Source organism: Folsomia candida, unplaced genomic scaffold (assembly GCF_002217175.1).
Source record: "Folsomia candida strain VU population unplaced genomic scaffold, ASM221717v1 Fcan01_Sc001, whole genome shotgun sequence".
In the NCBI taxonomy this organism is placed as follows: Eukaryota; Metazoa; Arthropoda; class Collembola; order Entomobryomorpha; family Isotomidae; genus Folsomia; species Folsomia candida.
The window spans coordinates 14,302,035-14,327,852 of NW_019091193.1; the positions used below are offsets into that span (position 1 = coordinate 14,302,035).

The 25,818-nt window shown below is 35.2% G+C and overlaps 4 protein-coding genes and 1 long non-coding RNA gene across 8 annotated transcripts; 3 read left to right on the forward strand and 2 right to left on the reverse strand.

Moving 5' to 3' along the window:
* Positions 1-792: 792 nt before the first annotated feature.
* LOC110842422 (cell wall protein DAN4) lies at positions 793-2,309 on the forward strand. 2 transcript variants are annotated; one of them, XM_022088166.2, is made up of 3 exons: positions 793-811; positions 1,065-1,130; positions 1,221-2,309. In XM_022088166.2, exon 3 carries the CDS (start codon positions 1,240-1,242, stop codon positions 2,071-2,073), a length of 834 nt encoding a protein of 277 aa, XP_021943858.1. In that variant the 5' UTR covers positions 793-811; positions 1,065-1,130; positions 1,221-1,239; the 3' UTR covers positions 2,074-2,309. The 2 variants fall into 2 exon arrangements, with proteins under 2 accessions (XP_021943858.1, XP_021943857.1); XM_022088165.2 differs by having other exon boundaries at positions 808-936; positions 1,018-1,130.
* On the reverse strand, positions 2,190-4,551 carry LOC110842424. Its single transcript, XR_002547348.2, has 2 exons — positions 3,099-4,551; positions 2,190-3,019 (listed from the first exon to the last, which is right to left on the reverse strand). It is a non-coding gene; the product is annotated as an uncharacterized LOC110842424 (long non-coding RNA).
* Positions 4,552-5,073: 522 nt separating this feature from the next.
* On the forward strand, positions 5,074-7,270 carry LOC110863573 (cyclopropane-fatty-acyl-phospholipid synthase). Its single transcript, XM_022112918.2, has 5 exons — positions 5,074-5,948; positions 6,046-6,190; positions 6,285-6,360; positions 6,436-6,564; positions 6,652-7,270. Exons 1-5 carry the CDS (start codon positions 5,186-5,188, stop codon positions 6,754-6,756), a joined length of 1,218 nt encoding a protein of 405 aa, XP_021968610.1. The 5' UTR covers positions 5,074-5,185; the 3' UTR covers positions 6,757-7,270.
* Positions 6,924-23,653, reverse strand: LOC110863572 (unconventional myosin-IXAa). 2 transcript variants are annotated; one of them, XM_035850632.1, is made up of 57 exons: positions 23,515-23,653; positions 21,800-21,952; positions 21,070-21,272; positions 20,750-20,952; positions 20,568-20,669; positions 20,424-20,484; positions 20,206-20,333; positions 20,058-20,088; positions 19,958-19,999; positions 19,853-19,867; positions 19,710-19,741; positions 19,620-19,643; positions 19,453-19,493; positions 19,272-19,375; positions 19,087-19,122; positions 18,917-18,993; positions 18,688-18,823; positions 18,493-18,608; positions 17,872-18,131; positions 17,680-17,777; positions 17,568-17,591; positions 17,366-17,444; positions 17,151-17,269; positions 16,897-16,913; positions 16,759-16,813; positions 16,238-16,405; positions 16,091-16,160; positions 15,816-15,863; positions 15,354-15,591; positions 15,240-15,258; positions 15,019-15,157; positions 14,780-14,938; positions 14,640-14,706; positions 14,360-14,513; positions 14,190-14,263; positions 13,974-14,107; positions 13,693-13,848; positions 13,455-13,591; positions 13,272-13,370; positions 13,173-13,211; positions 12,518-13,031; positions 11,798-12,422; positions 11,652-11,701; positions 11,563-11,593; positions 11,385-11,482; positions 11,243-11,314; positions 10,973-11,170; positions 10,860-10,888; positions 10,535-10,759; positions 10,357-10,459; positions 10,229-10,239; positions 10,001-10,128; positions 9,903-9,937; positions 9,567-9,822; positions 8,765-8,938; positions 8,477-8,687; positions 6,924-8,373 (listed from the first exon to the last, which is right to left on the reverse strand). In XM_035850632.1, exons 2-57 carry the CDS (start codon positions 21,865-21,867, stop codon positions 8,174-8,176), a joined length of 6,732 nt encoding a protein of 2,243 aa, XP_035706525.1. In that variant the 5' UTR covers positions 21,868-21,952; positions 23,515-23,653; the 3' UTR covers positions 6,924-8,173. The 2 variants fall into 2 exon arrangements, with proteins under 2 accessions (XP_035706525.1, XP_021968609.1); XM_022112917.2 differs by lacking the exon at positions 15,816-15,863.
* Positions 22,961-25,771, forward strand: LOC110863575 (tRNA wybutosine-synthesizing protein 3 homolog). Of its 2 annotated transcripts, none has more exons than XM_022112921.2 (4): positions 22,961-23,741; positions 25,052-25,294; positions 25,389-25,553; positions 25,621-25,771. In XM_022112921.2, the coding sequence occupies exons 1-4, from the start codon at positions 23,454-23,456 to the stop codon at positions 25,642-25,644; spliced, it is 720 nt and encodes a 239-aa protein (XP_021968613.1). In that variant the 5' UTR covers positions 22,961-23,453; the 3' UTR covers positions 25,645-25,771. The 2 variants fall into 2 exon arrangements, with proteins under 2 accessions (XP_021968613.1, XP_021968612.1); XM_022112920.2 differs by having other exon boundaries at positions 22,966-23,741; positions 25,638-25,771.
* Positions 25,772-25,818: the final 47 nt, after the last annotated feature.

A 25,818-nucleotide genomic window follows, 5' to 3' on the forward strand; every position in this document is an offset into this window, starting at 1 on the left:
TGCTACCTTGATATATTTATGCCTGCATATGCATATACCTGGCAGTAGCCGCATTATTATTACTTAATTGAGTTCTAAAAACTGCAGGATGCTAAATAACCTTAATTACCAGGTACTAAAAATCCCTATAATTCTATTGATGTACAGAGGTGACATTAAGTTAATTTATTCATTCTCTTGGCCCATTGGAAGTCTTTATTAGTTCTACCTATTTGTATATATTTAGTACTTTGATTTTATGAGCCTCTACCCACACAACAGATTACATACATGAGCTTACAAGTAATAGGGACTTATTTTTTCAATAACTTGCTGATTAAAAAGACAAATTCGACTTGGAAATTGCGGTGCGTGTGAGATGAGATGGGAATGATAGATTTTAATTTTGGTAATTTAAATTTAGCAATACCTTATGAGATTTTGTTGCATGCACAAGTATTTCTAATTAGTAAATTAGTTATTATATGCAAAGAAATTGAATAAATGGCATTGAATTTTACATTCTTTTTTCCTTATTAGCTACCAGTTATTATTTACTTCCGAGGTTCTGACTACTTCTGACGCTGATATCCACAGCACTGTGGGATATAATGTGTAGCAATCACAGTCGACGAATGGGCCAAATAATGGTAACTGCCGTTGCCTTAGTTAATGAGAGTTGGAATATGCACAAGTATTATAGTCAGGTTTACATCAACTAAATCTGGGTTCATTTTCGAGAAGCAGGTTCACCATACCACGAACGAAGGGGGAAGTGGAACGTTCTTGGGTTGAAATACGCAGTGGTCTGGTGGGGCTCTTGGGGAAGAAGGTAACTAAATAGCGTCAGCGTGTGTGAAAACTAACTACATACACTAAAATATGTATGCCCTCCCTTTGTGGTGATCTGTGGTACTAGTTATGTGTATACCCACAGCATTGCAATAGAAATTTATGGTATGCATACTGTGCACGCACTCGATTAATCTATTATATGGGGTCTGCTTTCTATTTGTCATCACAAATTGTTTTTTACAGGTTAAGTTAAGCCAGAGTTCGATTATTTTTTCTGGAATTCTTTACAGTTCTACACGCTGAATAGAAATACTTGGACAAACTGGAATAGTTTAATTCAACAACAATTAAATCGGGTAAGAAATATCAGAAAGGGTAATAATAATTGTATCACGGGTATAATTTAATCGTTATAATTACTAACTAATTCTTATTTAATTACGTAGCAATATCCATTCGAAAGAAATGAAGCCAGTCATCGCTACTATTGCCCTGATGATCATCGGGGTCACACTGACCTCAGCTGTGGACAATTACCAAGCCAAGTGCACAATAACTCAAGGAGCGGGGATAACAGTGGACTCGTGTGATGCATCGAAATTTCTGTCATGCCAGTCTGGAAGGTGCATGTGTAATGACATTGGAAACCAATTGTACGACTACCACTTGGAACCAGAGAAGGTCAACTCGCGTACTAAACGAGGACTGAAAAAGAAAATTGCTGCAGGCGTGGCAGGAGGAGCGGTCGGGTACGTGGCTGGCAAAGCAGTCTCCAAAGGAATCTCTGGGAAGCGACAAGAAACTAAGCTCAACAAGGTCTTCTCGTGCTACGGACGAGTTTCAAGCGTCTGCGCTCTAGATTATAACAACGTCGTCAACAACAATATCAATGTTGTCCCACTGACCACAACCACCACCTCGACGACGACGACGACTACAACAGAGACACCCAGCATCAACACCACAATTTCCGCTCAAGAATTGTCCAACGTTACTACTACTACGACCCCCAGCACCAGTTCTACTCCAACTACACAGGCTCCAGTGGTGTACGACATCACAAAAATGCCAAAGTGTATTCGTCATGCAGTATGTACCCGTCAAACGCCTTCAACCTCAACAAATGGCCACATTGTAAAGACCGATATGGACCCCCGAATTGGAGTCTGTGCTTGCGAACCAGGCTACACCGCGACAGCCACGGACAAGTGCGAAAAATCTGGAAGCTCGCAAATTCTTTCTAGTCTTCCAATCCTATTGCCAATGCTCTATGCAAGTGTGATAGCTAAATTTTTCTAAATATTGTCATAAAAAATGCTGACGGCAGGAGGTCGAAATGTAAGACATGGTACGCAGAGACTGAATTACTCTTCTTTAAACTGTATGAGCTCAATTCTTCCAACACAGAACAAATGTCACATTACATATTTTATTTTTAAAATTCTCAAATTGATAACTGCTATATCCATTACAATTCTATATCTTATTTATATAATAACTCTGTATTTTATCCAATAAACTGTTTGATATTTTCATCTATTGTCAAATTATATTGTCACAAGATTGGCATTATGTTCATGAACTCATTCGGAAACTAGTTGTTGAATTCTTTGTGTACTGGTACATATGTACGAGTATTTTGAGTATGCAAAAAGCTAAAGAATCTCATCACATTGTAATATACAAGATAAGATAAAATAAGAAAGGAGTGGTTCCGTAGTAAAAATTTTGGATTGTGGCACCCCTCGAACACAAACTATGTATTGTTTCCTTGTGTTTTGATCTGCATTGACATGTCCCCATGTCAGAAGATTTTCCATTTGAAACGGTGAATGATGGACGACACTCTGCAAACGAGACGCAATATTGATTTTTACTTTTTAGCTGACATGTACCTCCAACCCGAATTAGACATCGATTCGTCTCAACATCAAAGTAATTGATAGCGGAACATTGACACTGTTTATTGGAACAACGTAGAAATGTTCTAGAGTTGTCACAGTCTGTGTCCAATGTACACTGGGATAAATATTTAGTTTGGGGGGACGCCCCCACCCCCGTTAATCTGGCCGACCAAATAACGGCGACCGATAATGTGATAGCAAACAAATTGTAAGCTAGAAATAAAGACTTGATATTTTTAGGAAAACTGGCTTTTCTAGAGTGAAAATCCATGTGTATGAGACTGGCTCTGAATCAATGTACGGAAGAAAGTGGCCACCGTTGACGGGAACAGAATTTGCTGCTGTAAAAAGATGAGTGGGTGGATATCAATTATTACTGAATATGTGTATAGAAATACATTTGTAAATTCGAATGATTACCTTCTTTTAAAAACGAAGATTCCTCTTAATTTACTATACGTACTAATTTATTTTGTGTATCTCACATATTGAGAGTATTAATAATAGATAAGTCCAGAAATTCTTTCAATAATATTTCGTTTTTGTCTTTCTAGTTTCTAACTTGTGTTGCGTATGAATCCAAAATTGCAAAGTAGGATTTTGCGAATTGGCATTGGCTAACAGCCTTGCAACGTGACTCTCAAAGGAATGAAGTAGCTGTAAATATGCATATACATAGAAAAAACTTACAGAAAGTTAAGTGTCATACGCATGAGGTCTGATAGAAATACTGTATTCTTGCATGTGTATGTATCCCCATTTTCAACGACAAATATCCAGAAACATGCCAGAAACATAGTGTTTTAATCTACCTCAACGTTCCTTATTATGAGAAAATTCATTTGTTAGATTTTTAGCATGTTTAAAGTATGCTGATCATCATCCAGAGTTGACAGTGCAACAACCATGCACCGGGGGTGCTATAATAATACTACTGCTAAAATTTCATTATTCACAAGTAGATTATTAGGGTTCAAGGGCTAGGTTAAATGTCGAAATGGACTATTTGACCCACACCACGATATAACAATGTTTTATTTAGAGTCTTGTCCATATAACACACACGACATACATATGTACATACGTGGCATGGTTTGTAGTCCGTCAAACCAATTGGCGTCCTTTCATTAGTTTCGTTATGCAATGTCTATAAAATGGGTTGAAGTTGAAGGTCAGTCGACGCAGGGGATTCTTGAAATTTGGGTCTGGCTTGACAATCATAGGAAATAATAAGCCTTGCTGTTCATTGTGGTCACTGCAAAAACCAGTTTGCCAATGTTTTGTTCTATACAACAATCAACAAGCACTTGCCCTTTCGACGAGAAATTGCAACATGAATTTTGCAATACTTGTTTGTGATAGTTGTCATCTCTATCACTATTTAAAATATGGCTCACATATAATATGTAAATCCTACAAAATAAATGGTGGAGTTGTGAATACTGTGACCTTAAAAGCGTGATTGATTCACAGATCCATATTGCTAGAACTACATATCTAGTTCTATTTATGCGTAATGTACATGATCCTTCACTCAAGGGTAAGGTTAGACTAAAATTACTCAGAAAAAAATTTAAAAAAAATTAAGGTAGAGTTATCAGATCGTATGGATGACATTTTTGAAGTGATTTATTCACAAGCTTTCAGGGTCCCACTGCCCCTTCTTCAGGTGTGAAAAATATTGAAAAATAAACACTTAAAATCCATCAAGTATAAAAAAAATTGACTTAACTCGTGATCCTGAATTCAAAGGTGAATTAAAAATTACAAGCTTACTAGTACCACATTCAGAATTATGGTATTGTTTGATATTATTTCTGGTTTCACAAAAGGAAAATTGATTGTATACTTGGAATTCACAACTTGTACAAATAAGAACTAAATGATAAATAAATAAATGCTTGCAATTTTGTGTGTTATTTTTTATCGTCCTACCCACATTTCACAATCACAACTCAAATAAATTGGGTGAATTTTTTAATCTCCATAAATTCAGGTGGCGTGCATTACATAAATATGTACATACACGTGGGATAATTTGATGCTTGTGCTATTACTAGATGGACAGCAACCTATTAATCTAACGGGGTCACCCCAAGCGGCTACATCTCATGTGATTCTGGTTGCAAACTAGACGTACATAATAATTGTAGACCCTCACCTTAACATCCCAAAATGCAGCTTGACCTCTAATGTTGTGCATGCCTACGAGAACTAGTACCCACATTTCTAATTGAAGAATACCAATAAAGCTCTAATATGAAATCATGCATGCATATCGCACCATGCATATGCTGAATTATGGTAGTCGATGGACCCAATTTTCCTCCCAAACCTTAGCAGTAGCCGTGTCATGGTTATCTTTAAAACACCGCGACAACAATGAGTTATTCGTGTTGCAGCAGTCAGCCGAACAACAGCAAACTTTGAGTCTTCTTCTCTTTACTGAACAAATAGGCAAGACATTTATCGTGCTCCTTGGGGTCTACCAACAATTTGCACCTAAAATGGATCTTATCAGGGACGTAGTTTACCGTGTGATAGTATTCAGCATAAGAGTCTATAAATACTTGGAGTGGTTGCTAATTGAATACGCTGAAGATTTCGTTGAGCAACATTTGAATAAGATTTTCAAAAAGGCAGGAATTGTTTTGGATGGCCCAAAGAGGTACGACCCAAAAATTAATGACAAGAAGGAATTCTACACTCGTGTGGTGTCTAACGCGTTGCTCGGACTAGGCGAAGGGTACATGGAGAAAATTTGGGATGTAGAAGATTTGGAAGAATTTGCATACCAAGGCTTGAAACACGATCTCGCAAAGGAGTACCTCGGACCGGTTAATAAAATTACAAACTACATGTTGCTGCAAGCCATAAACCTGCAAACCCAAAAAAAGTCTTTCGAAGTAGGGGAACAGCATTACAATCTTGGGAATGAACTTTTCGAATGCATGTTGGACCCCACCATGCAATACTCGTGCGGATACTGGAAGGACGCCACCAATCTTGAGCAAGCACAACTTGCCAAGCTGAATCTCATTGGGGAGAAATTGAAGCTCAAGCCTGGAATGACCGTGCTCGACATTGGGTGTGGGTGGGGAGGACTTGCGAAATATCTTGCAGAAAATTTTGGGGTTTCAGTAGTCGGTTGCACTATTTCTATTGAGCAAGCGAAACTGGCGAGAGAGCGGTGTGAAGGATTAAACGTTGAAATAGTGGTGCAGGATTATAGGGACATCCAGGAAAAATTCGACCGCATCGTGTCCGTAGGTATGTATGTTCTAACACGTGGCCTTCATAAAAAATCAGATCAAATTTCCATCGAAAATATAAACTTATATTTCGCGTTTTCTTTTTAAAAAACTAGGCATGTTTGAACACGTTGGCCCGCAGAATTATCCGACCTTTTTTGAGATGACAAATCGATGTTTGAAAGATGACGGGATCTTACTATTGCATACCATTGGCGTATCGCACAATAACGTTCCTCTCACCGAACCTTGGTTCCACAAGTAAATTATCTAACACTCGAATTGCTAATTATTTAATCAGCCTAGTGCAAAGTTTATTAATTCGTCTAATTAATTACTTGGGTGCATTTACTAGGTACATTTTTAGAAATGCAGTACTTCCTTATCACACCGACATCCCCAAAGCCACCGATGGCCTGTTTATACTCGAGGTAAAAATGATGGTCACATTGTAACAGGGTTTGGTATAATACACACATCTTAATCGTATGCATAATAATGAACAGGATTGGCACAACATGGGACACGATTACTCTTTAACGCTACGAGAGTGGAAAAAGAATTTCGAAAACAATTGGGAACAACTTTCGATGGGAAAGAAAGTCGACGAGAAGTTTTATAGGATGTGGATCTATGTAATGAAACCAAATGTCATTTACATATTTACATATACATGCCATGGCGTTTTGAGCAATAATATTTGTTTGTTCTCTCTATTGCAGTACCTCACAATTTCAGCAGCGTGTTTTCGAGCAAGAAAGTATCAATTGTGGCAGATTGTGATGTCCAAGAATGGAATCGAAGGTGGATATCAATCAGTTCGTTAACATGTGATACAATATTTTAGCATCACATTATAGATATTTTGTAACTATATTTAAGGTGATTCATGCGTTTGTATATATACTTGTGTATATATTTGATGCAATACAAATATGAATGAAAGTGATAAAATTTGAATGACAAGAAAAATACTTGTTGATCCAGCTTGACGTACGGTTCACACAATATTAGATTATATTACGGGAACAACAACACATATAATAACATTAATGATAATAATATCTCATGATTGTATTATTTAGAACTTCAGAAGGCACTGTTGGCTGTGTATCTTTTAGTTTTAGGTACACATTTTTTGTATATAAATAATAATAATATAATTCAAGGAATGTGTAATTGTCAAAACATTACAAAATACAGAGTATAGTAATTTGAACAAGTGAAGCTATGCATATTGTAAAACGGAATGGAATTTACGACATTTAGAGTAAAATGTATGTTAATACAAGATGTGAGATTTTAATATACATAAGCTATTAAAAAAGTACAATTTTTAAACGAAGAGATCAACAGAATTTGTGATACGTATTACGTGCAAAGTAAAAAAAAACTTGTTAATTACAGCGAAATTTGACTTGATGCCAAAGTTATCATTACTAGAATGTTATATAGTCAGTCCACCATTACAAAGTCAAGTCAAACATACGCATCCTCGCGATCTCGTTGGTGCGAAGCTCTTTAAAAGGTTACAAGTTACTGGAGCGTTTGGCACATTATTTCAAGAGGTACATACATCTAAACAGGGAACATTAAGAACTTTAAATATAGTTAACCATAATTATAAACTCTGAAATGCAACAATGGGACGTTTCCCTGTTATGTCATATATCACCTATGTTGTTATTTTTTTAATTTTATGATAAAAATTAAAAATTTTGGACTTGAGGTTCGTATTTCTATACATACATTCGTTTAATAACAGCTAGCTTGTGACTAATTTACATCGGTATGTAGTATGAATAATAATCTTTCGTATCGCACATGTTAGATTGTCAATTACTTTCGTACGGAATATAATACTAAAATTACCGAGTATTATGATGATTGTGGATGACAGAAAAAAATAATGCGGAATATATCAAACGACATGAACCTTTCATATCCATATTCCATATCTCTAATAAATGTCAATATAGTGTCAATCTCAATTAAAAATTACTGAACAGTTATATGTAAATCAATTTTACATACATATATCGGTATTTATCGGTACTTATGAATATATCGATAAATATCTTGTGCTCGTACACAAGTATTTAATTAAATATTCTATTGCATATCATGCAATTTGGCATGTGTCTTTATTATTATAACGTTACCATTACGAATGCAATACTGAGTTGAATATATCTCGTGCAATGTGCAAGTACCTCTAAATGTCCGACATGTTACGTACTAAAGTCATACCATGATGGCTTCTTCGTCATTATTTGACGGATTAACTGACACAACACTCTTATCTTCATCATCCTGTGAAGTCGTTGGATCGGCATCATCTTCTTCCTCTCCAAAATCAACAGAAGAAATATTACGTACAAATCGAGTGGGTGGCTTCCTGTTAGGCCCTCTATTCTTGTGCAAACTTGGTAATACAGAGGAGCCTAGAAATTTAACAGGCCAGGCTTTATTTTCCATGTTGGCTACATATTGGTAGCGTCAATATATTTGCAATTGTACAATTATTATTAATAAGAATATACGCACCTGGAAGTCTGAATGATGATTCAGATATTGGATCATATCGAGAATACTGCAATGAGTGAGCCCGCATTTGTCTGGGTGAAGGAGAGGGGCCTAAGTCTCTTCGCAAATCGTCAATGCTTCCTCCTGGGCTATCCCCTTCTTGGTCCGTAGAGTTTTCAGAGGATGGTGTTCGTGATAGGGTGGGTAACACTGACGTTAAAATGGCTTTTTCCTAACATTTAAAATAAAATATAACGTGTATTGGTTTAGATATTATGTATAAGGTAAATATTCTATAAGTAAACTTACATCTTGCAAGTTTTTAATGTGCCGGGTGAGATACTCTTCTTCTTCTTCAGCGCTCATTGACTCGGGGGTCGATGACTCGTTGACAGATTTTACATCAACGCTACCTTCGGTACTGAGTGAGCCTGAGCTTCCTTTAACAGCTTTCGTCGTGCTAGTTGTTACCGACGATTTCATCTGAAAGTACATATAAAAAAGGTTATTACCACTGCATTACAAATCAAGGTTTTTGCACTTATAGGGAGGTTAATTTGATGTTGCTACATGTGGTATTAGTTTAATCGAATTTTTAAAATATTTAATCAATCCAGACTTGGGAAATTCAAAAAATTGTCACTTAATTTTTAACTTTTTGACAAGAGTGAAAATATGTGATGGAATCATACACAGTTCATTCATTACATTAATTTTGTTTTAAACTTTTCCGTAATTTTAAACTATAGCCATATAAAGTTTCAACAATAATAAGCATACGTATGCATGAAATTTTAGTCCAGAATCACCGAAACCAGGGTCAATGTGGTTAGATTTTGAGTTGTGGAGTAAAAACTGTGCATAATTCTACCCACGCATATTTACCCAACAACATATTTTCACTTCTGGCATTTGACATTTTCGCTTTTAAAAATTAGGCTAAATTTCCCGAATTTTCCAAAGCCCGGATTTTTTTAAGCAATTTAAAAATTCTATTAAACTGGCACCACTTGGTGTAAAATTAACTCCCAGTGCAAAAACCTTGGGATATAAAAAGCTACAAATAAAAAAGAAAAACTAGTGAACAATAATAATAAATAGTACAACAAACCTTGGAAGATCGAATAGAGTTAAGACGAGTAGCAAACGAATAGGCAGCAGAATCCAAAGTTTCGATATTATTGAGAGTTTCTTTGACTTTCTTCAATTGAGAGAGAATTATAGTTTCAATGCACATGGTTTGACGAGCAATATCATTTAAGGACTCTTGAACTTGACGTGCTTGATTCGTTCGCAAAATGCAGGGTGCGAACACAATGGCAAGAGAGTTGGCGTTCATTCGGTTTTTGTCTTCGTATAATGCGACACTACACAAATTGAATGTAAATATTAATTTAAGCTAAGGAATGTCAACCGGTCACGCAATGATTATCTGTGTAAAACTTACCGGGCCAAGTGAAATACTAATCGTTCCATCAGATCCTGCAAACAAATTGCAACTTCAGTACATAGCGATTTTATATAGGCTGTACAATATGGACTTACAAAGTTACACTTTGGCAACTTTTTTAATAGAGCAAAAATTGTAACTACTCGATCCTCTTGTTGGCTCAGATCAGCAGCGCGTAGAAATTCCTCATAAAGCTCAAATGTTAATAACGGCTCTGGTAGTTCTATTTCAAACAAAATATATTTTAACCATTTGTAATATTAACTATACATTTAAATAAGAATAGAGTTAGAGTTTAATTATTCCATCATTTCCATACTGACCTCTGAGGAAGCTATGAAACAAAAAAATCTATTAGTTTTCAATTCGCAATATAATTATAAGCCTAATTTTTTTATGAATATCTAACTCTTGTGGATTTATTTTAATAAAAATATGATCCTATTCTTACCTTTTGAATACAGATGTCAACACATGGACAGGGTAAAGCTCCCAGTCTATCGCTTTTCCTTCTTCTATGTCCACCTTCAATTCTTTTACTTTGGAGCTCACACCTATTCAACAAACATTAATACAATAAGATAGCTTGGCTTCAATACAACTGGAGCAATGTATGTATATTCATTTACCTGACTTCCGGTACAGGCCCTCCAACCTTAACCCGTAAAATTCAATTGCAGTGACCAGTCTCTCAACTACGACCGGAATTCCTTCTCCATCGGGCACAAGTGAGTTTAAAGAAACACCAAAAATAGCTCCATCTGCAGCTCCCCCAGAGCTATTATTTCGAAATCCCTCGATACAGTCCGTCGCTATTTTTGGGTGACATTTCTTATGACAAGCCAACTTGCATCCTAAAATTTTACATAACATGAATCATTACCCACCTAACAATTTCTGGGCTGAATCACACTTTTATATTAATATTGAATCAAATTAAAACTTAAAACCTACGTTGACAGACGACTCCTCTCTCTATTGGCCTATAAATGAGTATAAATATAATATAAAATATAATACAGTATAAAAATATAGTATAAATATAGTATAAATAAGTATAAATGTACCACATTATAAATGAGGAACAAACTTCGCAAACGGTAGGGATGTTTATGACTGTAGTAACGAAAGAATGTCCCAAATGCGTGATACTCTCTTCAAGGCGTTGCCTTTTACCTCCTTTTTCCTTCCTCCCAGTTTTTCTGGTCTTTGAAGGTTTTTGCTTTTCTTCTCGTGAAGAATTCATGAATTCATTCAAGAAACCTCTGAAGCATTTCATATGGTTAATCTCAAGTTCTCATAAACTATAATTTCATGAAATTTCACTGCTCACTAACCTGAATGCGTTAACACCCATTGTGGTAGGAAAATCATCTCCAGTTCCTTCGTGTTTGCATACGGTTTCCATTCTGTGTCAGCAACGCAATTTACTTAGTTGTGCTTAATAATACTAACTTGATCAAAGATATAAATATTTACATGCTTGCAAAGTTGGCAATCAGATCTTTGTATCTAATGTTAAGTGGCTTTCCATCCCCTTGTTTGCAGGCGACACTAAATGTTGATACCAAATTTTCCTTGAAAAAAAAATGCATATTAACTACGTTCCTCATTAAGTTCCATTATTAAACCACTCATAAGTTCGTAAATATTTTACCAAAAATTCCTTCAAAGCTTGTTGAAATACTCTGCAATTATAAACGGTTTTTAACACAGTTCCACCCACTTGGTAAAACAACATGTTACCTGTCTACAGCATTTTCTTTTTCTCCTTCTCTGTTCTTTACCAAATAGATCTGTCAAGTAAATACAACATGTAAAAATACATAGGTGAAGTGTGAATATAATATGCATATCCACTTTTGTTAGTGCTTGTGTGAGCCCAATCTTACCTTTTTGGAAATAAATTCTTGCATTAATTGCAACTCTCTGACTCCAGAAATTATCTGATCTGTTCGATCCGTAAATTCTGAAGTGCCAGTCATTCTGAAGTTAAATTTTCCAGGTTTTTCCACTATGTTTTTATTTTGTTTTCTTCCTTTCCTTCTTCCCATTGTGCTCGGACTCTTTTCAATGGTAAACAAATCATCGTTTACGTCAAGACTTTTTGTACTGTTGGAGCAAGGGAATGCGTTGGCCAGTTCATTTTGCACACATTTGGAATGAAACATGAGTTGACACTGGATACATCTCACACCAGGATTGAAAAAGGCATGCATCGTCTTTTTGCATGAAGCACAACTATCTCCCCGATGGTATTTGGTAACCTTTTCCAAATTATGACTATTTCGAGTAGTTATAGAAGAATTTGACGTTTTAGCACTCCCAGCGTATTCGTTATCATATGGAGATGGGCATGGGTTAACCACCACATCTCTGGATACAACCGGAGGTCTCGTCTCTGATACAGATCGCGTTCGTCTTACTTCCCGGCTACTGTCTAGGTTTGGAATTGACATTGTTCTACCAGCTTTACTTGAGTCAACGGATGACTGGGCAATGTCCGATGATGATATACTATTTATTACAAAAAGTAACAAAAAACGTCATTATCAGCACACTTAAGTATTATCCCTAATCATAATTAATATTAATTGGAAAGTAATATTTACTTTGCACTTAAAGATGTCTTTGAATTCCTTGAGGATCCCATTATCGTGTCAACTGATGACACTCTTGAAGCTTCAGTTCGTTTTATTTTTGGCTTGATTCTGTGTAAGCCAACCTGATTAGTTGAACTTAAGGTACGACTAGAAGAAACTTCTGAAGAACTAGAACTTGTCAAGAAGCCAATCCCACGACGAGGCTTTACTGGTTCAAAAGACTTGTCACCCTGAACAGGTCTAGACACTTTATCCTCACTGGAATAGCTGGACATACTTCCTCTAAAATTGTCTTCGGATTGATATTTTCGCCTGACATCAACATTCGTAATGTTTTTATTCAGAAGCACACTAGAACTGAGACTTGATGAGGATTCCTCGCCAGCTTTAGTAGTATGTTGCTTATTAGTTGAAAGACCGGCGAAAACTGAATGATCACTAAATTTCGAGGAATCCCTGCTAAACTTGTAATCTGATTTGTGTGAATATTCGCTATCATCTCCACTTTCGCTATCCAGCAGAACTGAAAAGTTTAAAAAATTCAAAAAACACATATTTATATAAATATTATATATTAATATATAATATATATTAATATATATTATATTAATTAAATTATATATATATTAATATATTTGTATAAATAACTATTAAATAACTATACCTGCTTCATGTTTATCCTGCTTCACTTTATTATTGGTTCCTGGATATGAAAATGTCGTGATTAAAATTTGTATAATTAGCTACAAAAATAAATATTTACCTATTAATGTTTTTAAATGTTTCGTGGCTTTTTGAAATGGATTTGTGACGAGTTGTCGATCTTGAACATTTTTATCATCCCAAATTGTACCATTTGTGTCTAGACATGATATTAACAAACTGTAGACGATATTCATGCGACACGTAATTGTCAATTATAATGCTGACGATAAAATAAACGTACCCATTCCTTGTTCTTGCTGACCTCGGAGAAATTCTTCTTCCACATCTTGGCCCATACCTACACATTTCTCTTTCCTAGACTGCAGTGACATTTTTTTACGGCTTCTTTCCTTTACGACGGGAGTTTCATCTGGATTACTGCAATATTATTCATAGATTCATTATAGATTCCATTGCATTTTTTTGTGGTAAAACTTAAAAGTCGATATTTTTAATTTGCGTTCAATTTCTAGTCGTACATTGAGGCTGGCAGCACATTTGAACTGGAGTACATCTCGGACCGTGAGGCTACAGACGTTGACTGGCCCCGTGACCTTTGAGTATTATCATCTCGACCACCGTATTTTACAAACGCTGACTCCACATCATCACTCTCTTCATGAACCCCGCTACTTCTAAAAGTATTTGTACAGGTCAAAAACAAAATAATAGTAAGATGAAGTTGGCAAAACTATATAAAGTTATTTATAAGCAGAATAATTAAAAGCAATTATAATACATATGTATTGGTTTCACTCACTCTTCAGACTCTGGAAATCTGGAATGATTTTCAAGCTCTTCTTGACTGGAGTCTTTCGACAACGATGCATAGTCTGTTGATTGTCCTGATCCAAAGTCACCTTCATCTACCCTCAAACCGGAAGCTTGGATTTTCTACAATATACAACAAGGAATAATTTTTCATGTATGCAAAATACAAATTAATTATTACTGATTAAAGTTAAATGAATATTACATCTCTTTGTTTCTGCAACTCCTTGTGTTTTTCTAAGAGATGTTGATATTTCTGCCTGAGAATATTTCCACGAACTAGAATATAAAAAAAAGATTATCAGTAAAGTAGCCATAATAATAATCATTTACTTGCATATTATTTATTAATCATAGTAAAAATAGAAATAGTACCTCGAGCTTGAAACTCTATACAGCTTTGCTTCAAGTTCTGATACCAAATGCGAGTATTATAACCCCTCCATATTTTTTGAATGTAAGTCGCAGCAAGATTTCTCATGCGCAAGTTGGCAGCAAGCCGTTGAGCAAGGAACATTCGGACATAACTCTGTAAATATATACGTGCACATAAATGTTTTATTAAAAGAGTTTATAAAAAGCCCTTGAGACTACTATTACATAGTTTCAGACTAATAATGTGTCTATAAAAGACTTTTTTGTGAAAATTAAATACCTGAATTTTTAAAACCGCAGCTTGAATCCGAAGAAACTGACGGCGTTCTAGGGAAACCCGGTACCAGCTGCGGGTTTAATTAATAAATAAATTTTTATATCAGGTGAAAATTGGCTGTAAATAATCTTTAAATCACCTACCGTTGTATTTTCACAATGCTGCCCATAATTTGTTGATGGAGGAAATAATCCAATTTAATTTTTTCAGATTCTCGAAAGAATATTTTTGTTTTCCCCAACTGATAGTTTACATGATTCAAACGCAACGAGTTCAAAAATTCGACAATCTCGTTTCTCCCACTAAAACAGAAATGTGCCAATTAAATAATTTCTAATCATAAAATAAGAAATACAATACAGCATTTTAAAATTTGAATTACCTTTGAAGACCAGTGGGTAACAGTATTCGGTACAAATTAACAAATTCTTCGAATGTTAATCGAACGTTGTAACCGGCCTGACGAATTCGTACTGTTTCTAACATGCCCGTGTAGCGTAATTGTCGCTGAACTGTTTCATCTTCACAATTCAAACAAAATATACAATTAATAAATAACGAACAGCAATGAATTGGAGTGGTTATATGTATGCTTTTTCTTACCATCAAACACGTTTGGACTCTAAAAATTAATTAAGCAAATCAATCATTCAAATCATAACACCAGATTAAAATAAGAATTTAAGTTAGAACGGGGAATGAAAATAATAAGCTAACCTTTTCAGAGTTCGATTTTATGCACCGAATAAAAAATGGATTGGCTTGATTGAGAGTAATCATGAGACTGTTGAGAGATTGCTGAAATTGTTGTGACACAGAAACTGGTTGCTTTCTAGGGTTGTAGCTCTTATTGGAGATTCCGATTGTTGCAGTTTGACTAGCTAGGTTTTTTACGCTGTGCAAATTCTTAATTCCTCTGGCAAGAAATTGCTGAGGGCGAAAAGATCTGTTCTTCCTGGAAATTTAAACCACACTAAAATTAGAAAAGACACTAGATTTACGCACAAGAAAATCTTAAAAAACAATGACAAATTGTACAACATAGCTATCGATTGTTTCAAATCAAAACTATTCTGCTACTAAATGAAGGATATAAACATAAATGGTTTTAAGATGTTAAAATATCATAATGAAACAAACAAAAACGTATATCCATCAGATTCTGTTATGTTTACTTACGCGATCCGATTTACACGCAAATTTACAGAAGAAATTGTCACAAGCAGGCTAAAATTAATTATTTGAATTGTAACCATTGTAAGTTTCTACATTTCAAAATCTACTATTTGTATCAGTGTTAAAATATTATCGCAACCCACATTACAACAACAATTATTATCGTTACAGGTACTTATTACCTACATTACTTGTTTTTAGTAGGCATTATTATTTTTATTATATTAGATTATACAGAATTTGTAACCTTAAAGAAAAACCAAAACATAATCACTTACTTAATTAATTGGTCATTTGATGATCTTCGGCGTCCAGGGGTTGATAATGCTCGATTTAATGTACTCTTGGCTGAATAAAAGAAGGAAACAAATTTGAAATTATAAAATATATTCAAGAAATAATCACACATGAAAAACAAAACTTGCCTCTGAGAACCCTTTGTCGATTTCCAGCTTCATTAAACGCAAAGTACGCCCGAAAAAAAGCACGAACGATTGCCCACCGAAACACAGCTACCGGATCAATTCCAACAAGCTCTCGAACAAATGCCATACTACTGCTCTTAAGTACACTGACAATGTCGTGTCGCATTCCTACGATAGTAATTAATTAATTAATTAAGTTTAGATTATCGTGTATCCTGCAAAGTATCTCAAATCGTGTCATCGTCGTCGTAAAGAGAACCCCTGGTTCAAACCTTGTGATAACATTATTTACTGTCCAACTGTATTATCAGAAGGAACGAAACAAAAATCAACCACATTCCAACTTTACAAACGCCATCGATTTTCATCGGCATTTCATTTCTACTGCAATTGCAATAGCACACATTGCCCCTCCCACCCCTTCCTACTGTTCCCTCAGATATGCATTGGGGTCATTATACATACGTATGCATGCATATACTAATTAGCTGATTTATGTAGAGTTGGAGTTTTTGCATTACCACTTAAATGAGACACTTCACCACCGTCCATGTTCTTCTCCCGAAAATCTCCAATCTAATATAATAAAAAATTATAAGTATTTATACAATAAACACTGACCAAATCATTATTTTTAAGGACTACATTATTGTGCTTACCTGATACTTTACTTTTCCTATAAAATAATAATAATCATAAGTATATATTTGATTTATTATTGAAAAATTAATGAATAATGTCCTACTTAAAAAATCTAGGGTATTATGCATCATTATGCCAACTTATAGATTGATACTGCAGTTTATAAAAAAAACTTGCCTTAGCTGTCCCCAACTGGGTAGTTTCAAACACAAATCTTGACAAGACTCCATATACCATACATACTGAAAATTATATTATAAATCATGCTTACCAGCATAGTGTTTTATGATAAATGCAGCCTCCCTTCGTTGAGGTTTCTCATAAAATTCGTTGTCCTTATGTATCGAATTAAATTTTTGAAGCAGGGTTTCGTTTGTTGCTCCGGGAAAACTGTAAATCGCCAATAACGTTTGTCATATGATGCTATTATGGTCACTGGAAACTATATAAAACTAAAAAACATATATCTATATACTGCGACGATACCTGCATTGATCATCCAGAATACAAATGAGACCATTAGGCCTCGATTCAAATAAACTTAGACACGGGGCATTATCCATAACTGCACAAAGGAGACATGCATTGGTTATTTTGTATTCATCCAGATAAAGAGTATATAAATATAATGATATTATGAGAGTTTTGCATAAGAGTATTATGAAAAGTTACAATTATTTATACTCACATTCTATATCAGTCCATAATATTTCTGTAAATTTATAGAAATATTAACAATTATCCACTATTATTAAAATATAGAAAGCGAGAGTGAGCGTGGAACTTGATTTTCTAATTACCTTCATTTTTGTACTCCAATTGTTCATATTTAAAGACATGCTGATTAAAGTAGTACTGCAATTGCTCATTAGCATAGTTTATGCACCACTGTTCAAAACTGCAGGAAATAAACGACAAAATGTTAATATATTTACAACTTGTCTTAATTTCAATCGAGTTTGCAAATTAACTCGTGGTTCACCGTTTTTTACCTATTTGCATCTGCAAAATCCTCGAATCCAAATATATCTAGTACCCCAATAGTGCAATACTTTCCAAGATATTCACACCCGTTGACATCTTTTTTGCTTAATAAAGCGTGGTTGACTTGAAGAACAATCCAATCGAATAATGAGCCATACAGACACTTTGCCATTGCATCTCTTGCTGCGTTTGCCTCTGGCATCCTATAGTTGATGACTAGCATTTCACCAGAAACACGAGCTCTCTTTGACGTAAGTGCAGCAACCAACTGTAAAAAAGTAAACAATAATTTGTCAGAGGACAACACACTATGACAATGAATTCACGAATTTGTCATGGCTAGACATCTTATTGACACACTGTCTAATTATATTGATACACCAAATAAAAGTAGATGTCGGCATCTACTTTAGGCCGGCAAATATCATTCAAGATTAATAGAGATATAACAATAGAGATTTAAAGTAAATGACGCCTTCAAGTTTGAGATCCACATATGCTAATAAACTTGTCATCACTCAACTTAAGGTGTAGTTCGTGTATTGCCACCTCAGGGAGTGGAAAAGCGAAAAACGCTCAACAAATTCGCAAATCTTTAAAAATTGCAATTGTTTAATGAGCTCGCTTACCGTTTCTTCAGTCACTCGCAATAAACCTGAAATTAGTTGCACCACTTCCGGGTTTTTCAAAACAACTGTATCATCGTGATGGTAAGAAGATTTTTTCGGAAGAAATTCGACATTGCCTAAGTACAATACAGCAAGTATTACAGCATATTACAATTTAATATTTCGAAATTTCTGGGTCATAATTTGAATAATTACCTAATAGTAAAACAGCCGATAGGACTGAGAACAGTTTCCGTTGCTTATCCTGACCAAAACCCACCATTTCCATCGACTGTTTCAACCTGGAAAACTCGTAACTTTCGTCCACTCCTTCCAAAGTGTAGCATCCACTCTATTAAGTGTTTAAGTGTTGGAAGTATTATTTATATCAATTTTTTTACTAAAGGTACAATGATAGCAACTTTCATATCAACTAGGAACTTACTTGATTTAGATAATGGTATTTATGTGGAGGTAGCAAATGGAGTATTTCTTTTTCGGTGTCATTGGCACCAGCAAGAACTGCATATATAAATTATTCACTTGCCATTATTCCAACAAATCACAATTAAAATGTTAATAAATACGCGAATAATAGAACTAAATAAAACTTACGGTAGTAAAATACATGATAATTTCTTTCATTTTTGGCTGCAATAAGATAGTAAAAAGTGTCACAATATCAGGTTTTTAATATTCTTTTGTTAAACTGCAAAAGTGATCAAACTCTTATGAAAGATGAGAAGCATCTTAACATTTAAGGGTCAGATTAGGAATCAGTATTTTTTTGTTTGTGCTACCTTGAGAGCATATGCGAGATTTTTCTAAAAGGTACTTTTGAACTAAAGCCCCATGTACCATTCCATTTTCACGGTAGTTAACTTGAATAAACTTTCCGAATCGGCTAGAACAATCAAATAGTGAATTATGCGTTTGTTATTGTTCCATAAACATAATTAGAAAAATATGATAACAAATTACCTTGAGTTATTGTTGTGAGCAGTTTTTGCATTTCCGAACGCCTGAAAAACATGTCAATTTGAGCAAGCATATCGAAAATAAGTTGGTACACATGCACCCTGCATAGGCAGGAAATGCTATAAATCCTATCAATGAGGGAATCATTATAAACGAAACTTCATTATTACCTCTAAAACGGGACCAGCACTGAGCTAAAAAGTGGTAAAAATATTTATTTTAATGCATGATTGATTTTGATGCAATTTTGTGTATCTTACAATCGTCTGTTCCACGCCACTCCCGTGGACACCTGAGATATTGAAAATTGAAAGATTATTGAATTGAGTCAGGTGGAAGACATACTGTCGTTGGGTAGTGCGAAAAACAAATGGAGTTTTTAAATTAAATTGAATTAAATTACCTTTTTGACTTAGAGCTGTAAATTAATTAGAGTATATGTATTTATGTAAAATCCCTATTTTACACTACTATATACTATTACTACCAATTTCGTAAGTCAAATTACCCGTGAGATGGTGTAATAAAAACGTAGTGCTCTCAGTCTTTCCTGAAATATAGGTTAGTTTAGTTTAGTTTACCCATGTAGTAGTACGAAAAAAACTTACCGCTGCCGGATTCACCACTTATCACGATGCACTGGACAGAAAATATGGACAATTGTCAAGATTAAAATTCCAGTTGAATATTGAATACAATTCCACATAAATATGTAGATGTGAATAAAATTACTGTGCCGTAGTCGTATTTTTGTACCTGATTTCGCCGAGTTTTAAGCATAGAATAATACGCTACATCAGCGACAGAAAAAATATGGGGAGGCAGTTCCTCTCTTCTTCGATTTTGGTACAGCTTTACGTATTTTGGATTGTAGATCCCACAGCCTTAGATATTTAATTATGTATATCAGTATATGTATACAGATAGATAGAGGTTTCAAGTAATAACCTCTACAAACTCCTCAATTTTCATACCTGCATTGTGTTGGAAATTCCAACTAAAGGGGTTGATGGCGATTAAAATCGATCCTACATACTGAAAACAAAAATAAAATCCGATTAAATTTGTTGAGAAATTTGAGGTGATTTTAGGGAGATACTAGCGAATAAAATGCATACCGAATAAATATGGCCAGCATTGAACCTTAATTTTAAATTATTTAAAAGAGTAGAAGAGTTTAAGTCGGGTAGTTCGCAAAGGTCAGGATACTCCTTGTCCTTCTAAATTTTTTAAAAATAATTACATCATGAGTAGGCATTGTAGTGCATGGATTTTAACATTAGATCGGATTGTGCGTTACCGGTTGATACAAAAAACGATAAAAATAGTCTCTTAGTATCTGTGGGTCCATGGCAAAATTCCCTGACCAGAGAACAGAGTCGGAAAGTTTTTCCCGGAGGCAAAATCGATACTGTTCCATCCCATTGTTAATGGTGGATAATGTCTGAGTGAGATTATTCCTTGATGAAGAAGAGAGGTCAGAGAACAGTGCCACATCTGCAGCTGAAAAACCAAATAAATATAAATAAGGACGAAAGACTTTTTTCCTCTTATATTTCATATCTTTCCTATTTCATTTCCATTTGTTCCAAAATATTAATACACCTTATATATACATACCTGTAACAGTCTTTGGCCATAGCAATTTAAGCGCAACAGGAGATTCGTGAGGACCAATACGTCGTTCTTTACATTCTTGACCCGTCGAGTTTTCAATGACTTCTGCCAATTCATAATCGGGAGCACTTTTGAATCCTAATTTCTGAACGATGCAAGTGACAATTTCTTCGGCAGTTGTATGCTTACTGGCTTCCACAGACAACCTGTAAATTCAATAATGTGCTGATTATTAAATTGGTATCATTATTTATTTGTTAGTAATGACAATAAGGGTAACTTTATAGACAAGTATATAAATCAAAAAATTTAAAGTTCAGGTGAGACTCGGTGACTCAGAATAAATTACTTCTTTAGTCGCGTCGAGTTACCTCGCTACCAAGATAATCCAAGCGTTATTTCTCAACCGATTTCGACACTGCGAAAGATTACAAAATGCAGATATTGTACCGATAATATTTTCAATAACGGAGCATTCAGTTTTTACAAATTTTCCGCAGTTTTATTGGACAAACTGGCTGAAAGGTTCAATTTGAAAGGGGTTGGAGACCACATATCATCAGGGTCATACTTATTTAACTCTACAGAAAATTTCGGTTGAGAAATGCCGCTGGACAGCCGGACCAAAGTTCTTTAGGACCCCCCTAAATGTATACTTTGGTGAAATTACTTTTTTGTCTCACCTAAGAAAAATATGAAAAGGATTGAAAACGTAACAGACATAAATGCTTACGCTTCATATTCTTGCGACAAGGCTCCCACATACACCCTGACAATATGTCTCGCATTATCATCCTCCATACTTGTATTTGTCCTCCTTCAAGGAATGGGGCCAGCGGCCAAATGGTATCCAGAAGTAGAATAATTATTATTGGTTCATTTGAATCTGAAATTTAAAGATAATGTAATCAGTAGTTATTATTCTCTGGAATATGAAATTTTGTCCTGGACCAACTTCAGTCAGCTTACAACAACCATCTTTCACATACCAACCACCAAATTCAATTTGTTTGGCACAAAAATCAGACATTTCTTCTTGGCGTTTTACAAATCGAAACTCTAGGTTTGTGAGTATACGTATGAATGATTCATCCAAACAATTCACAAAGATTCATAATTCTAATCGTCTTATTAGTTTGGATAATTATATATAGTTATCCAAACTATGCTTATGTAACTATCTTGATGGACAGTGACCAAATTATTTTTGGACTTCTAGAATTGCACTATACGATGAGCAAAGTAAAGTGTATCATCATCTCATCATATATCATGTGAACCCACAACCAGACAACACAACCATACCCTTCATTCATTGCAATTTATAATCCATGTGCAAAAGTAATTCAAAGATGAGCTCTCAAGCTATTAAGCACTAAAGAAGACCACTCGTTAAATGAATCCACTATATTTGATGTTGGTCGTTGTTTATGTGTTTTAAGGGAAAGAAAGAGGTCCAACTCTTCACGAAGTCCGTATGAAGAAGATCATACGAGGTATCAAATAAAGACAGAAACAAGATGAGGTTGATTGTAGCCATACTTTTTGAACCACTTATTTCAAGATAAAGAACTAACAAACAGATCATTTTTTGAATTACTTGTGTGATTGCGAGTTGGCTTGCCCTCTTCGGTTGTTGAAATACGAAGGCTACGCTTGGCTTATAATATTCGTGTTTAAAGCGTATAATTTGACACTGAAAATATGAAAATGAACGCAATGTAACGCAATGCTAGACGCGCACCCTCACTCAATTATTTCTCCTGATAAAAATCAGACTAACTGTTTACTTTTCTAAACTCATGCATTCATGAACTCAACCCAACCAAAAGGCAGATGGATACATACATCACAAAAAGTCTTTTATCTGAAGTTTACTTTAAGCGAAAAAATGCATAAACGTTATTACACACATCTATGAATAGTATTAGTAAAAAAAACGCAAATGAATATTTTACGACATTATGGTTCAATAATTATCATTCATCAGTGATCAAAATAAAACCCAACCTTAATAAGTACACAAAAAATTTAGCGTTTACATGCTTGGATGCTGTAATTTACAATATTTTTTGTTTCGATTCTAATCTCAGACTGCACAGCATTCTGCTTGAATCTGGAGCTGCCTCAAACACTGCTGAGAAATAGAGGGCTTATTATTTTGTTGTAGAAAGAACGCATTCAATTGATGTGGGTGTTAAAAAATAAAAAGAGAAAAGACGTGGACAGAAAATAAATAAATCATTTTTTGAACTACTGAATACAGTAAGCCCCCAAACTTGATCGATAACTTTGAGTTTAGCAAGCATCGTATCCACCCACACTGCACGCCACCACCAGACGTTGGACACGTAAATACTAATTAGTTTGCAATTAAACCAAAATTGATGGAGTCGGCGGAATTACTAAATAAAAGATTCGATGAACACCGTCGCCGTCAAGGCTTACCTTGTTCAAGGGTGGTGGGAGCAGAAGGAGGAACTAGTGATGACGTCGGTGGCGACACGGGCGACGAGCATGAAGGTCATCCTCCCACCACCGCCTACGTCTCAGAGGACAAGAGTCGAAAAGGCAGTGTTGACGCCAAAATCCTGCCCTTGGTCACACTAATTAACTCCACCAATGATCTATTTACCACGAGCACCTGCAGCGGTCGCACCATTTTATTCACCAACGTAAGTCCGTCTATTTACCACCAAGTCTTCGAAATTAAACACCAAGTACTCATATGTTTATCATTATTTAACTCCCTTGATATTTAATATTAATTAATGGATTGTCTGTCTGTCACCTCAGTATTTAAAAAAAGCTTTCTTTAAGCGTTATTTCTAAACGCTTCCATTTTCTCAAGCATTCATGTCAACAAAATTTTGTATCTCGTTCTTTGTTTTCACCTTGTTCGAATTGATTGACACTCGACAGTTTAAAATATTTTGTTTATTTTCTTTTGCACTCCACCTTTTCCTTCTTTCCTTTCGTCAAGTTTTGCTCTTGAAATTGGCAAAAATGCAGCCAGTAGTATTTATGTAGTGTATAGAGTTTTGACTTGGTTTTCTTCTTGTCGTATCACATATAGTTTAGTTTATTAGGTACCAAAGTGCTCTTGTATTACTTCTGTATGCTGTGTCGTCTTAAATGTATATATGTGCACTAATTTTGGCTGCTGGGTTCTTCTATTCTTAAATTTTCTGGTAATCTTTAAATATCTAACTTGGATTGGATCTCTCTCACTTATTGGTGGGTGAGTGAGTGAGTAGGAATGGGCATAAATGGGGTATCATTAATTGCAAACGAGGACCTGCTATAATATTATTCCGGTCGTTTTGCTTATCTTACTCGTGTACGAACTTTACTTAAACTTAATATCGGCTTGCCTAGAAGCAAAACAATAATAATACTGCGAGTGTTGTAAGAGAAGGATGATGATGATGATGAGTGATATTTGATACTTGCTGTAAAAGTAGTGACTAAACCGAAAAGCAAGAGATTGCCCACTCTACAACAACGTTAAATAATTGCAACCAAAACCAAGTATAATGTAGTTAGTAAGCACTGAACATAGCCACAGCAGCAGCAGCCAGTTTTAGCTCAAGAAATGAGAAACTGCGATCATGCTATGTACGTAATTTTACATAATGAAAAAATGGCATGTATACCACTCAAAATAGCGACTCACAAGTTGTGAATGTGTAGCACTGCTGGTGATCAGGTGGAGAACAGATTTCGGCAACCAAATTCACCAAATCTCTGCAAAGTCCCGTGTGGGCAAACTCTACCATCTACTGACGAGGATACCCCAACAACAACAAACTATATAGGATTGAACCACTTGTTTTGTTTATTTGCTTCTCAAATAAGTCCTCCTTAGCATTTTTGCAAATCATTTTGGTAGTACCCTTGAACAAGTTCCAGCCCAACCTAGTTTTCCTCACCTCTGAGCTAAATTAGCTCTAATCCATGTTTATGAATGAATATCATAATTTAGGAGTCCGTAGAAGTTGGAGTACCGCCGACATCCTCCTCTCAACCCGTCGACCCTGTGGTGAAGAAGATCCGGAAGAAGGGATGCCAGTGGCTGTTCGTTTCTCATGATGAGGTGAAAGTTCAAGACTTTCTCGAGGCTTGGAACAAAGCATGCGCCACTGTGAAGGATCATGATGTGATTTTTAAAGTGGAAGCGTCTATTTTGCATGTACAGTGTCGACAACTGAGTCTAGCCAAGAAGTTGGTAAAAACTAAATTAATAAAACCCGGAATAGATAGTGTTACCGTAATGTATTATTACTCATCACTTAATTTGATATGCGTGATTTCAAATTTAGATTCACACTGGTACGGAATCTGGGTTCCGAAATTCTGGAATGGTAATCGGCAAGGATAATCGGATAACGGTTGCTATAAGATCGGCTCTTGGATTCGAAATTCCATTGCCTACATCTAAATGCTTAGATAACAACTCTGACAGTAGTCAACTAGTTTCAGAAGGGGTGAGTTGTTAAAATTTGTTCTCATCGTACTCACCCTGTCCTAAATTTTGACTAAGCATAATTGTAGATCTTTGTGCTTTTCAGTATCTGACCTACCTGGTCCAGAAAGCTAATGAAAAAATGAATGAAAATTGGAGACGAACGGAAAAACTCACAGAGGAGTTTAAGAAAGCCTTCCTTTAGTCAATTGTTGAATAAAGCCATTCATTCATAAAGGACTTTCTCCTATGTGTCTCAATTTCCCCAATTGCACGTATTTGTTGGT

What these genes read in the sequence shown, in the direction of transcription:
- LOC110842422 (XM_022088166.2), top strand. Translation starts at nt 1,240, where the DNA reads ATGAAGCCAGTCATCGCTACTATTGCCCTGATGATCATCGGGGTCACA.
- LOC110863573 (XM_022112918.2), top strand. Translation starts at nt 5,186, where the DNA reads ATGGATCTTATCAGGGACGTAGTTTACCGTGTGATAGTATTCAGCATA. An exon ending in ACCGAACCTTGGTTCCACAA is followed by an intron (nt 6,191 to 6,284) that starts GTAAATTATCTA and finishes TGCATTTACTAG; the next exon opens with GTACATTTTTAGAAATGCAG. An exon ending in TTTATAGGATGTGGATCTAT is followed by an intron (nt 6,565 to 6,651) that starts GTAATGAAACCA and finishes TCTCTATTGCAG; the next exon opens with TACCTCACAATTTCAGCAGC.
- LOC110863572 (XM_035850632.1), bottom strand. Translation starts at nt 21,867, where the DNA reads ATGGAGGATGATAATGCGAGACATATTGTCAGGGTGTATGTGGGAGCC. An exon ending in GATTTTGCAGATGCAAATAG is followed by an intron (nt 17,778 to 17,871) that starts GTAAAAAACGGT and finishes TATTTCCTGCAG; the next exon opens with TTTTGAACAGTGGTGCATAA. An exon ending in ATTATGGACTGATATAGAAT is followed by an intron (nt 17,445 to 17,567) that starts GTGAGTATAAAT and finishes TCCTTTGTGCAG; the next exon opens with TTATGGATAATGCCCCGTGT.
- LOC110863575 (XM_022112920.2), top strand. Translation starts at nt 23,454, where the DNA reads ATGGAGTCGGCGGAATTACTAAATAAAAGATTCGATGAACACCGTCGC. An exon ending in GCACCATTTTATTCACCAAC is followed by an intron (nt 23,742 to 25,051) that starts GTAAGTCCGTCT and finishes ATCATAATTTAG; the next exon opens with GAGTCCGTAGAAGTTGGAGT. An exon ending in GTCAACTAGTTTCAGAAGGG is followed by an intron (nt 25,554 to 25,637) that starts GTGAGTTGTTAA and finishes TGTGCTTTTCAG; the next exon opens with TATCTGACCTACCTGGTCCA.